The sequence below is a fragment of the Camelus dromedarius genome, chromosome 4, assembly GCF_036321535.1.
Source record: "Camelus dromedarius isolate mCamDro1 chromosome 4, mCamDro1.pat, whole genome shotgun sequence".
Classification (NCBI taxonomy): domain Eukaryota; kingdom Metazoa; phylum Chordata; class Mammalia; order Artiodactyla; family Camelidae; genus Camelus; species Camelus dromedarius.
In genome coordinates this window covers 8,369,047-8,383,121 of record NC_087439.1, presented here as the reverse complement: position 1 = coordinate 8,383,121, position 14,075 = coordinate 8,369,047, and the positions used below count along the sequence as shown (strand labels likewise).

General features: G+C 44.6%; 1 protein-coding gene across 1 annotated transcript in view; it reads left to right on the top strand.

Annotated features, from left to right (window-relative positions):
• The first annotated feature begins 264 nt into the window (after positions 1-264).
• Positions 265-14,075, top strand: part of CNTNAP5 (contactin associated protein family member 5) — a 741,033-nt gene continuing 727,222 nt past the window's right edge. Inside the window, exon 1 of the mRNA XM_010979356.3 lies at positions 265-459. Within this exon, the coding sequence (XP_010977658.3) occupies positions 378-459 (82 nt within the window). The 5' untranslated portion in view covers positions 265-377. The remainder of the gene's footprint in view (positions 460-14,075) is intronic.

Sequence of the window (14,075 nt, the reverse complement as noted above, 5' to 3'; positions counted from 1 at the left end):
TCCAGCTCCAGCGGTTGACCGGGTGGATCGGGCGGTCTTCCTAGCTCGGCGCCTGCGGTCGCCTTGGGTTTGGATTTGCACCTTGAAGGAGGGGGACTCGGAGGAGGAGGAGGAGGCGAGCGAGGAAGGCTTGTGCAGCCGGCGGCAGTGGCGGGGACTGTAGCCACATCTGCAGCTCCGGAGAAGCCCCCGCTACGCTTTCCGTAGAGCGTTTGGGCACGGGATGGAGTGAAGCGGCGAGTGCCTCTCCAGGGGGGGTGGGGGGGTCAGGCGGTGCAGTGGAGAGAGAGGCAGAGAGAGAGCAAGAGAAAGAAGACGCCGCGGCTGGCGCCTGCGAATTTGGGATTCCACTGGGAGGGACCTCTCACTCGGGGGAAATGGATTCTGGACCACGGCTGACCAGCGTTTTCACTTTGCTCTTCTCCGGCCTGTGGCATTTAGGATTAACAGCGGCGAATTGTGAGTACTGGGAGCTGGGGGCGGGTAGACGAGGTGGGAACGCTAGCGTTCGGAAAGACACCCAACTGCCCAAGCGTGTTCAATTGTGTCTGCTCCGAGCAGAGGACAAGGGGGAAATGCCGAGTGGTGTGTTTTATCACTCTAACCATCCCAAAAGTTAGTAGAGCTCGAAGGAGCCAGCCCCGCTGGATTGTCTGCCCTTCTCCTCGGATCGCAAAGTTCGAGGGACAAGGGAAGGTTCTCTTCCCCAGCCTCCCGTCAGCTCCGCGTTCTCTGCCTGCCTGGTCTCAGCCGGGGCTTTTCCCGAGAAGGGCCCCCGGTTCGGATTGCGTGCACTGGGGGCTGAGCTTCCAGAGACAGAGAGGCTGCCAGCCACCGCACTCGGTGACAGCGGCTGCTTTCTGCCTGCAGCTGCCTGGCTCGGATTTGAAGTCTGCCCAGTGCCTCACAATCCAGGGCTTCCAGCTCTCCCCTAGGCAGAGGCTCCAGTCGGGGTACCTTGCAACCAATGGGCATCGGTTTAATGGCATTGGGAGTTTTGGCCTAAGAGTCATGGCCCGATGTATTCAAACCACAAGATCAATGGCTGCCCCTGTTACAGGAGGAAGAGCTTTGATGCACAATCCACCCCCAAAATCTGTGTGCCAAAGAACACACATAATGAGTATGCACTAAGTGTACGCTCTGTCGTCCAGCTCTAACCTCGGCAAGTGCAGGGCATTTAATTTAATAGGCAGGGAGGCTGGACACCTGGGGATCTGCCACCTGCACCGTGTATTTAAAGATCCCAGTTCATCAAACTTGAATAAATCGCTAAAGCCATCAGAGGTTCAAGCTCAATTGCTCAGCTGCCTCTGTAGGCAGAGAAAGGGAAGTTTTTCCGGCCCTGGAAACTCCTAAATGAGAAAGAATGCAATTAAGCCATCTGTGTTGTTTCCAAAGATGGTTTGTCAAGATCCCTCAAGTTCCTGGGCTTATTCCCTTAACTTCTAACCTCACTGTGAACCTTGGAAATATGTAACCGTATTGGGACAGTTCTATTACTTTTACTTGTTTGTTTTAGTACTCTAAACCATCACTGTTAGAAAAGTAGGAAGACCACTTTCAACTTTTGAGTTTCTCTACCTCACTCCCCACTCTGAGGGCCAAGAGGACCTTAAGAAAGAGATGCTCAACCCAGTATTACACCTCAAAGGAAGACACCTGGAGAAATGTTGTTTCCTGAGAATGGTCCAGATTGGAGCCTGTGCTTCTACCTGTGATTGGAAGTTTTGGAGATCCAGAATCTGTAGTTAGTGGTAATGTGCCTTAAAGGTTTTATTAAAGTTTGTACTCTAAAGGAGCACTGAAGAGGTCAGCCTCTCTAAAAGGGAGGAGCCAAAGAGCTATAGCTTAGAAATGATTTCAGAGACTAGGTAGGGACAGGGTAGAATCTGACATTTATCTTCCCCTCCTTCTCCTCCTCTACCCCCATCCTCCTGCTCCTCCTCTTCCTTTTTTCTCTTTTTGAGTAAAATTGTTCCCATGGTGCTTTAGGAAAACATCTAAGTGGCTTAGTAAGAGGGGGTTAGGCATGGGCTGAGTTAGCTTCTCTACGTCTTGCAACACTAGAGGTCAGCATTGTCCTAATGATGCAAAGGTGTGGCAGGGAACTAGCTGCGTTTTTCCTTTAGCACATATACCTATCTGAACATAGTGACTGTTTTGAGGGATGAGGAATAAGGGTGAAATAAATAGAACATACTCCAAAGGAATACAGCTTGGGGTTCCTTATGCAGCGCCTTTTCTCAAGAGCAAGGACAAAAGTGATAGTATGGCAATTTCTGTAAATTAATTGAATTATGGTTAATGTTATAATAATGCTCATAAAACCTAAATGGCACGAGTTTAAGGCTCATGCTTATCATGACTGATGCCGCAGTAAAGCTAATTCTGAACATTTAAAATAAAACTTGGTGATAATGAGCTTTAGTATTTCATCAGTGACAGTTTAATTTTCCTATTTCCAATCAGCATTTCAATTGCATGCGCACTGCTTGCTAAATATTTTGAGGTCAATGTTCTTAAAGAACAATGTTAAATGTTTTTATTTGCTGAATGAAATGTATTAATTCAGTGAACAATAGAATAGCAGCAGAAAATTACTTCTGAACTCAGGCTTGGTCTTTCAAACCTATGATGCAGAACCTCTAAGGGGGGTAAAAAAAAGAGCATTCCACAGTTCTTCCAGACTTCTATTGTCCATGCACTTTATCCATTAGACATAGGGCTTTGATTTACTGTTTAACTCCAATCCATTCATATTTATATGCATATTTTGAGGAAGAGAAATCTTCTTTCAAGTAGTCAATTTCTATAAATTTATAGATCATGTGGAGAATTTTCCCCAGGATTATTATTTCTTTATTTTGAAATAATATTTCAAGTCATTTGCGACAGTCATCTTGGAAATAGATTATTTACCCAAGATGCTCCATGGTACCTAGATATACTTGTGAACTTCAAGTAAAAACAACTTTTAATTGGTTCCCTTCTTCTAATAATAGTTTGTTGTTGTTATTGCTGTGTATAGGATGTGTGTGTGCATGTGTAATGTGTTTGATTTTCTCATAATCTGACCAAAATTTGGGCAATTATCTGCAAGGGAAAAATGAATGCTTACCCAATTATAGATTTTATAAATTTCTAATTAAACAACATTAAAATAAATTCAGGTTAAGAGGCCAGCTACAGTATAGATAATACGAATCTGTGGGAGAACGTAATTACCAACCAGCAATAAGTCTCTGGAAATTCTCCCATTTCGGATTTTCAGGATGTGAAATAACTACAACACTTCCTTTGGGTTTACCCTGAGGGAATTAGTTAATTTCAGATGTAGCTGTGATAGGCTAGTGTTAAATGAAAAACCATTTTGCATACAATATAGGCTCCTTGGACACAAGGAGAAATAATGTGACTTGATAGTCAGGTTCAAGTGAAGCCAGGAGTTTGAAATGCTGGGAGGTCTAGCCTAACAATGCCAAAGCTAAGATACCAAACACCCCTCAGGTTATGCGTCTTTTCTGTGCTCCCAGTTCAGGGGTAAAACAGGATTGAGCTATGTACCTGCTCCCAAATAGATCCTCAAAGTTTGCAGAGGGGATTCTTCAAATAGTAGGTGTGTGGATGGCCGATGGTAATGGGAGAATTTGCCGTCAGAAGGTGAGAGGAATGCCGGGGACCCTGAGAGGGTCACTTCCACTCTACTGTACAATAATTGGATCTTACGTGATTATAAAGAGCTTTAATTCCGATGTCACTTTGAATGATCTCTCAGAGTCTCATCTCTTTGTTGATCTGTACTCAGTTCATGAACATAACAGTCTTGGGAGAGAAATCAAAAACTCTTAGCCTCTTTCTTCACAGGCAGAACTTTATCTAAAATATACAAAAATATCAACCATATTGCTAAAGGTCTTCAAACAAAGAGATGCACTATACCTTGAGTCATCTGAAGCTCATGCACAAACCCAATCAAGAGGTACTATCACAAATAAACAAAGATCAGATTTTTTTTTCAGCAGGACAGAGTTTGTGGTCAACTTCTCATGGCATTTAGAGTCATCAGAAGTGAAGGAAGCCCTATAATGCTTGTTCACAAGAGTCCTAAAATGTTTCCCGTGGTTGAATAGGTTTATCTTTGACAATCTAAATGAACTTTCTTACTTTTCTCTCCACATAGTCCTCATCTCCAAACCAGATTCATATTTTCACAACTGGAAAATGTGAAAAACAAGAGTAGCAATTTCCACCCTAGGGTATAGAATTATGAGAAAATCCGTTTCTCTAAAAATAACCTTACTACCCTCCTACTCGGCTCTTATTCTCATTCTAAACTCTGAACTACAGTTTTGTTTTTTCCTTGCTCCTCTCGCCTGTTCTTTCTTCAGTGGAACCCAGGTTTCCTCCTCGACATTGCTTTACTTTTCAGTGCCCATTTATTACAAAACGAAGTAATGTGGTAACATTGGAAACATTTCTACAACCTTTCATTGGTGAACCAAATTCCTTTATCTTCTCTACCAGAACGCTGCTGAAACATGACCTCTATAGACAAGGCTAATTATCCTTGTCATATAGGACAGTGGGGAGAGGGTCTAGTTACCTGAAAGGCCAGAATAGAAAAGTCACTCACTCAATTAGACTTCATTTTGAAGCTTCAGGGTACTCATTTGGAGCCATTAATGACATTTTTTGAATTCGTAAGGGAAGTTGTCTTCATTCATCAAAATTCTGACACTTTCTGGCTGGTGTCCTTGCAAAGGTTATTGACGTATCCTAATGATTTTGGTGTTTTAAGTAAAGACATTGGAGCAAATGATGATTAAGTTCTTATCTAGCCTTAATGCACTTTTATCTTTAACTGCTGATGTTGTGTACTGGCCATTCCATTTGGATACTTCTGGGATGATGTACTCAAAATTGTCAAGCAATTATATTTAGAATAACAACATAATAGGGTTTTAATTCCCACTAACTGCTGTGCACTTTATAACTCTCGCTTCATGTGCTGTGTCCACATGATTTGGGAAAGCAGCACTGCTATGTAGACGTTATTAAATCCAGTTTACAGATGAGTAAATTTAAGGTTAATAGAAGTTAATCATTTTCCTAGGATCATCAAGCTAAGCAATGAAAAAATCAGGATCTGCACCTATGTCTATCCCTCTCCAAAGATCAGACTCTGCAGGAAATGAAATCAATTCCTGTGCATTCGGATGGGGTCCACGTGTAAGCATCTGCGGAATGTTGCCTTGGGGTCTCTGGGCTTAGTCTCTGTAGCTTTGTCCACAGCAAAGGCCACAGAGGCAGCAAGTTCCACCAGGGCCAGCACCTGAGTTACACCGTAAAAACGATGCCAAACATCACACGGTCAAAGATACGAAGGCTTATATCTGGATGAGCACCAGATGTTTCATTTCGCTTTTACAAGTTTCAGTTTAAAACTTGATAAGGAAAGGGCAGAGGCTTGATGAAGACTTGTGACCACCCACACACGAACACCCAACCATCCCATGAAAGTTACTTCTGTTGGCATCATGACTTGTAAGTCTATAGGTGTCAGATCAAACATATTAATTAAATAGCAGGTATGACCTTTTCCCAGCACAGGGCTGGTCCTCAATACTCCTCCCATGTTCCCTAATTTCTCTGTTATGGAACCCCACATTCCACAATCAGGCCACATTTTCTCATACCTCCTTGTATTTATTTGCATATGTTGTCTACTTAGTCTAGAATACCCTTTCCCGTCTTTTATGTTCTGTCACTTTCTTCCAATCCCCCCCCCACACACACTTTCCCCGACTGAGTCCCTGTATGTTATTGCTGTATTTCCATCACACTTATTATAGTCCTTGACTCCCAACTAGATGCAAATTTCCCTGATGATCACACTTCATTTGAATGTGTATGTTCAATACTGAAAATCTTGGATGAATGAATGGATGAGAGACTAAACGAATGGCTTCCAACTAAGATTTTTCATTTCTCAGCTAAAATCCTTCTACGGTCCAATTGCTGGAGTCTTTTAAAATATATCTGCCTTATGTTTTTTTTTTTATTTTTAACTAGTAAGTATTACTTAGTCTAGTTTTGGAAATGTGAAGATGTTAGAATGCTCAGCTGTTAGGTGAGAGAGCCAAAGCTTAGATCATTTGATTGGATATGAGAACCGGAGGAAGGGCCCCTACCCTTATACAGAGCTGCTCATTTCTGTAACTTTCCTTGCTGAGATGACCTTATTTATGTGTCAAATGGCCATTTGTTCCTAAAAGAGAAAGCCCTTCCACCTGTTTGGCCTCAGTCCTAGGTTTGAGCTAATTTTATTAACTTGTTTTTGCAGTTTTAATGAGGGTTTTGTATATAGTCTATTGCTATAAAAATTCTTCCTCGTAGTCCAGTGTTCAGTATAAAGAGGAAAAGTTTCGATTCTATTTAATAGGGCTTTAGTAGTAAATTACTGGAAAGATCCAATTTCATTGCAAACCTATAACACTTCCCTGATAATATTATGTTGAGTCTCTAGTGTCATCTCAAGCTGCGGTTGGGAGATTTAAGTGTTAATAGTTTGTGTGTGTTACTCATTTGAAAAGTTTGTTGAAGAAATGAGTCTCAGTGAAAGGTTCTCTCTCCTAAACTCAAGTTTTTCTATGAGGCTGGAGACATAAAGATGCATAAGAAGATAGAGTCTGTGAGCTCTGGGAACTTTGAACACGAGCAGCCAGAAAAACACATCTTGGATCACGTTGAAGTGATAAATATCATAACAAGGGAAGCACAGGACAGAAGGCACAGGGGAGCATCTCAGACTGGCTGGGGCATCAAGGAAGGTTCTCTGAGGGAAACAAAATGCAAGCCAAGACCTACAGTCAGACTTCACCAGATGGGGCCAGGAGGAGGGGTGATTACAGGCTTCTGGGTGACGGCATGACAGGGAGGCATGTCGTAGTGACAAATTGTAGGAGTGGCTCATAGGCACAGGGATGGAAGAAGAAACCAGATCAGGTAAGCATAGGAGTCTTTGAGTTCTACTGTTGAGCTATGGATTGTCACTGAAGGATTTTGGACACAAAATTAGATAATACATAATCATATTTTTGTTTTTTAGAAAAGTCACCCTTTGAAGGATGGATTCGAAAGAGCGAAGACTAGTAGCAAGAAAACCCGTGAGGAGATTATTACAATAACTCGGGTGGTAATTAATAAGGGCCCGAGGAAGAAAGTTTCAGAACCTGCAAAGGTTATAAAGAATCAGAAAGAAAATCCTGGCCAAGTAAATTCAAAACATAGGAATACATGAGCTAGTAAACCCACAGAAGGCACAGATTTGCGGTTAAAACATATTCTATAGCTGCTCCCATTGTTTTTGACAAATGAGAGCAATAGATGCTAGAAAAGGTGCTCTGTTCTCCGAAATGAAGTTCTTCTCTGGGAATACCAAACGCCCATATTCTCAGCGCAGTATATTTCATATTTGCATGACACCACATTGCACGTGCTGTCTGCATCGATCACCCTGATGCGTCTTCTAGTCTGTAAATTACGCTGGTTTTTGTCAGCAGAGTGAGAACTAGTCATTAAGGGATGTGCAATTAAACCTCTGCGTCCCCGTTCTCACCCCCACTCTGGCAGGGGGGTGAACTAGGGAGCATTGCTCCTCTCAGGGGTGGCTCCGTGGAAAGAGAAACCGGCGACACAGTGCCATGTTGATTTGTCATCATTGGTAATTGATTTGCTGGCATAAATTCCATGTCTCTACATGTCTAATTGCTTTTGTGCATATTCCTGGGGGTTGATTAATGCCATCTGTTCACTGGATCAGCTGAATTGATTGAGTTTTAAAGGATGACAACAGTAATGTTGAAGATAGAAAGAAAGTGAAGGAAAATGTCAAAACATCACTCATGATGTATATTATTTTTAACTACCCACCTTTGGAAGCAGATATATCCTTCTGAAGACAGTCCAAGGCAAATGACAGTCTAAAGAAATCTGCCTAAGAGACAGATGCTTGTAGGTGTTAGTCTAGGCTACTGTTTGCTGAATATATATGTTCAGTTCCCTCCCCCTCCCCTTGCTTTCCCTTCCTCTCTGTCCCATTCCTTCTCTCTATCATGCGGCCATATATTGGGTATTGTCATTGCCTTTTATACTTTGGGTGTTACTGTTGTCTTTTATACGCTGGGTATTACCATTGACTTTTATACGTTGGGTATCACCATTACCTTTTATACTGTGGGTATCACCATTACCTTTATATGTTGGGTGTTACCATTGCCTTTTATACTTTGGGTATTGCCATTGGCTTTTATGTTTTGAGTATTACCATTGGCTTTTATACCTTGGGTATTGCCATCGACTTTCCCCTGATTGTGTAGAGATGTGAGAGGAGGCAGAGGAACATCTGTTGGATTCCAGGGCTGCCTGGCTGAACTACATGGGCACAGTCACCAACTGTGAAAATCTCCCATCAAGGCCAATTCTAAGGGCCCTCCTGACAGGGACCTGTCACCCACTGCACTCGGGAAAGCCCACCGCATGCCAACACCCCCCACCCATCTGTCCCCAAACAACTCTTCTGCTAACTCCCCTAGCCCCCAGATCTGTACACTTGAGAAAGGGCCTCTCAATTCACAGAGATAAGCCTTAAGGCACAGAGCCTCCCTGGGAAAGAAAACATAGGAACTTAAATCTAGACTGAACTCCGCTTGTCAGAGAGAAAGAGATCTTTTCTAGAAGAAACGTTTATAGAGGAGACAGGTATCCGAGTGTGCTGGGTTGGGGAAGCGCAAATTAGAGGAATGGTCATGATGTCTGAGTCAAGGGTTATTACCTTGATTTCGTCCAGGCTGATTCTCTGTATTACAAGCCTGAAAGTGGAGTGTGTGGGCAACGGTGGTGGGTGGGGCGGGGAGACAAAAGACAGTGGAAAGGGCACACGTCGCACAATTCTGGGTTGATTTATTTCTCACTCAGTGAGTATTTCCTATGGATATTAACTTGGACCTTATAAAGTCAGTGTTACTCTGGATACAACACACATAATGGGGGAACTTAATAATTATACTTCTTATTATGGTTACTGATGAACCCCAGCGTGGATTCTCTCAGCATCAGATACAATACCAGTTAGGGCAGAGACGACTGCATTTCGTTCCCAAGCAGAGATGGAAGGGCCTCCGCTCCCATCAGAGAGCTGAGTGATCGCCCAGGCAAATCGAAACTTGTTCTCATTTTAATCTGTGTCAAAGGGACTGTGGGCAGGATCGGTCTCCACCTGACAGAGACATGTGACCAGCTGCGTTCCCCACTCGACTCCTGGGCTCTGTCACAGGATGATCCCTGCTCTCCAGGCAAGTGAGACCATTTGCTGGAAAGCTCACAAAGGGAGTGGAGAAAAGGGCTTCATCTAGAAAAGGAAGGAGGACTCCCCCCCACCCCCCAGAAAGCCCTTGCTGAGGATGTCAGCATTAAGGGGGAAGTATCCTTGAACAGACCATGAGAAAAAGTCAGTAAACCTGAGCCGGAGCATGTGCCTAGTGTCTCCAGGATCCTAAGCTTCCGTTTGCGGGAGACCCAGGGAGATGGAAGTTAAATCCTCAGGTGGAGAGCCGTGCTTTCCTCCTGGGTACCGCCGAAGACTGCTTTTGGTGAATAAATAGTAGGCGTGTCCTTTTGTTCTTGTTAATGCCAGGTTTAATATCAGGTGCTGATCCTGCTCGATGAATGATAAATTCTAGTGCATCGTTCCTTCATTCAAACACTGCTTAGGCAAAGCCTGCTGTGCGTGCGTTTCTCTGAACATCCATGAAAGCCTACTTTTGAGGAGAGGAAGATCGGGATGGCCCTCAACGTAGCGCAGACAGAACAACAACAAAAGATAACAGTGTCCCTTCAGAGCAAAGCCAAGGCACTGTGGCCCTCCACTCTGGCCTTGCCCAGCTTCCTAAGCACCTCTTTACTTTCCCTGGGTCTTTTCTCTCTGCTTCCTCCCCCTCATCATTTCCTCCACTTCACCCCCATTTGCCTTCTTTCTGATGCTCCTTCTTTTCCTTCCTTCTTCCTTCCCCCCGCCCCTCCCAGGATCCCCCTTTCTCTGTTCTCCACCTCTCTCTCTCCCTTCTATCTTCCTGCCCTCACTCTGGCTGATTCAATTAACATTTACTAAATGACTTTGGCTTTTTTTTTGTTTTATGGCCAAAGCCAACATTGCCGTTGGAGCGCGGCTGACTGGAAAAAAAGAAAAAAAAAAAAAAAAAAGGAGAAAGAGAGAGTGGATGTGAACCCAGGGGAATCTGAGAGCTCAACTTCCCGTGGCTGCTGGAGCATGTAATGTCTTGAATTTTGTCTTAAGCACTCAGAGAAATTTGCATCCAGCTCCATATTAAATCCACGTTTATATTACAAGGAAAATAATTTTCCACAATCTCCAATTAAAGATGAATGAGTGAAATAGATCCACTCAACCCCTGGAAAATGACCACGCATGCCCAGGAGCACAAGCTTGAGTTCTGTGGCTCCTCCTCCCTATTTACGCCTTCTGGAATTCCTATGGGACGGGGAACAATTTCCAGCTTCCTTGTCTCTCCTCTCGACCTCGAACCACAGGCAGCATCCTTTCCCATCGCCAGTGCCTGGTCTGTGAGCTGCAGATGATGCTACACCAAGCATGGGGGATGAGAAGGGCTTATCAGTTCACAGGAGGGATGGAAACCCACACACCTCCTTGGTGAACAGAAGTGGAGCCTTTTGGAGGGAACGTGGGTCAGCGGTCTGCCCAGCCCCGCTCCTGGTCTGTGCTGCCCCCACTGCGTCACCTGACAATGGGCTGCCTCCTCCACGGACTTTACCTTTGAGTAAATGGGCTCTGCCCAGTTACTGGATTGGGGTCAAGGAGGGCAGGACCGTTCTGCTCGGAGGCAGGCTGAGCCACCAGGTTATTAAAAGAGAGATTAATGCTTCTCTTTCTATGACAATCAGGAAACTTTGGTCAGGGTCAAAAGAAATGAAACCAGCAGATAGGAACACTGAACGTTGGAGATTAGAGATAAAGCCACGTGTTTCTTTGTTGGCAGGGTTCCCAAATATACACCTCCCGCCAGAGGTGGCAGCTGTGAGACTCACTCTGCTCCTCGCCACAGTCTTCCTTGATAGTTGTCCTTCTCTCTGTTCCGAAGTGAGGATGTGCTGGCTTGCAGGGTTAGGTAACTTCCCGAGATCAAATAGCTCACCCTGGGATTAGAACCCACGTTTCCCTGACTCCAGGGTCCATGTTCTTTTTCACTCTATCTGCCCTTTCCTTGAACCCAAAGCTAAGGCCGCGCCAGTCTTGAACGTGAGGTGTTCAATCTTGCAGACCCAGTGCATCTCTCTGATCTAGGGTTAAGAAAAGGCTTGTCAGTCTAGACTCCAGTTTCCTCCCCAGTGTTGGGGGTGGGGGTCATCTTATTCAAACCTTGCAGTGCTTCTCCCACCCCTAGAAGTCCCTCTGGCAAACAGTTCTGGTCAGTCTAGCTGTTTGTAAAAGTGGATTGTCTTGCTCGTTGAAGCCATTAAGGCTCTGTCCCTATCATTGGTGGCCTTGCGGGTTCCATGATCGGTGTCCACTGTTAGTGTGCCTGTTTCTATTTTGTGCTCCCTAGGGACCGTACTCACCAAACTACGCCAGTCCTAGACTTCGCTGGAGGGATGCTCTGTCTTTGTTTAAGTTGGCACTAATAAGAGAACCCTTATTCGTGATACTTAGATCACAGGTTCTAACAAGGATCAGGTGACATTCAGATCTGTTCTCCATCTTTGGCTGCAAAGTTGGCCCTGTACCCAGCTCCTCACCTATTTTCACCCAGTGGGGACAGATGGAGGGAGCGTTTTGAACCAGCCCATGCCCGTACCATTACTCTGCACCCCAGACTAGGCGCCGGGATGAGCATCTGCTCTGCTGGCCTTGCAGCGTCTGCTTAACCGAGGAGGCACCCCCGGTGTCCAGTTTCCTCTCATCGCCAGCCACCTGGAAAGCCAGGCCAGGGAATTCTGGGCCTTCTCCTCCAGCACCCTGCTTTTGTCCCTTCAACAATGTGGGCTATTGTTTGACTCAGCTGGGAGGTCTTTGCTTCTCCTCCGTCCTCTTTTTTGGCTCTTTTCTCATCTCAGTGGACCTACTTGCTTAGGTTTAGAGAGGCTAAGTGATTGGTTGGATGATCAGCATCCTCTGAATTTTGCCTCTCTTTCCTGCATCCCTGGCTGCTGCCCAGAAAGGACTTGGAGGATCCTGAAGTAGTTTCCACCGAGGCAATTAATAAGCACCATGTTCTAGCTCTCAGAAAGAACTAGTTAGTGTTCTAAGTAATAAGATCTTAAATATTTAAACTTATTTTAGGAGAAGAACATTTTGGTCTCCAAAATGAAATCTTACGTAGAATTGCAGTATGTAAAATAAGTTACACGGACTGGTGCTTTGGGGAAAATGGGGAGAGGTGGGGCGGAACCCGATCCCTCAGCCTTCTTCTCTGTCTGATTCTCCCTGGAAGTACCACGTGAAGACTCCTGCCTTACCCTTAATGGTAGGAATGTCTAAGTCTATCATTGTATGCAACAGTGATTAGGCACATGAGGGTTTTAAGGAGAAGTGGGGGCGATGCCTTCAATGGTGGTCAACATGTTGCTTGTGTACAACAGTGATGCCACCTGGATGCTTTCCACCTGCCTCTGTTTGCATCAGTTCATGACCTGCTGTTGACGTTATTAAATACTACCTCTGCCCCACTGCCTATGTTTAACTCTTTGAAATCTGTTCTATCTTGTTGCTCTTTTACATAAGTCTCAGGGCAAGAGAATCTTATTGGCATTGACTGATTCGAAAATGATACAGGAAAAATTTGGGGTGAGAGGATGGCCGTGCCCCAGGTCTTGGCTGAGTCTCTGGGGCGTGCGCCGCCAAGTGTGGGTCCTTGGCTTCACCCAGGAAAGAATTCAAGAGCGAGCCACAGTTGAGTAAAGGTAGATACATTCAGAGAGATACACACTCCATAGACAAAATGCGGACCGTCTCACTCAGAAGGGAGAAAGGCCATGAGGCGCAGGGGTTGTTAGTTTTTATGGACTTGGTAATGTCATATGCTGACATGTGGGAGGATTGTTCCAACTGCTTTGGGGAAGGAGCAGGGATTCCCCGGAATTGGGCCATCACTCACTCTTTGACCTTTTAAGGTCAGCCTTGAAACTGCCCTGGAACCTGTAGGAGGACCATTTAGTAGCTCTTGTATATTAATGACCATGTGCTGAAGCTCAAGGTCCACTGGGAGTTGAATCTTTCCCCATCTTGGTGCTAACTGCTGAGTCATTCTTTTAATGATTGTGCCCTGCCCCCTTCCTTCCTGTCTCAAAAAGATAGTAGCTTGTCAAACAAATGTCTCCTCATTTTGATCTTCACGTCCACAGCCATTCTTGTGGTAAACAGAAATTATCTTGTAAAGGTCCTTGAATTGCCCACCTCCACCTCAGATATTCCCTTCGACCTTTTCAGAAGAAGGGATTTCACGTTAGCCATATAGTGAATGGCGAAGTAACCACGTAATAAGCTGAATCAAAGTTAGGCAGGTTAAGTGAAACCCAAGCACAGACCTCATGGCTGGGTAAGAGGGTCCAGCTCAGGGCTCCCCCCTCATCTCATGCCTCTAACTCCTAACTTGCGTGAGAAACGGACATCTGGCTGCCATCTGAAGCCCTCTCAGTGTGCTCTGATGTTAATCAACGTGACCAGAAGTGGTGAAAGGACACGAATGGAATAAAGTTGTAGCACATCCAGGCTCAGTCTTGGTGCCTGACTCTGGTAGGGGTGTTAATTGAAATCACACGCCTGCATGTTTGCTTAGCGTACCATTCATTAGAAAGTCACATTGCTTTCAGATCTACGCTGCACTCTCATATGAGCAAACCCCTAAAGCTCTTGCCCTGAATTCCTAACAGAATTTAATACAATGAATAAAATCATTTATATATACACATACGTACCTATACATGTACATGTATATTAAAATTTGAGATATTATTTATTTTCTTTCGTGTTTAATAAA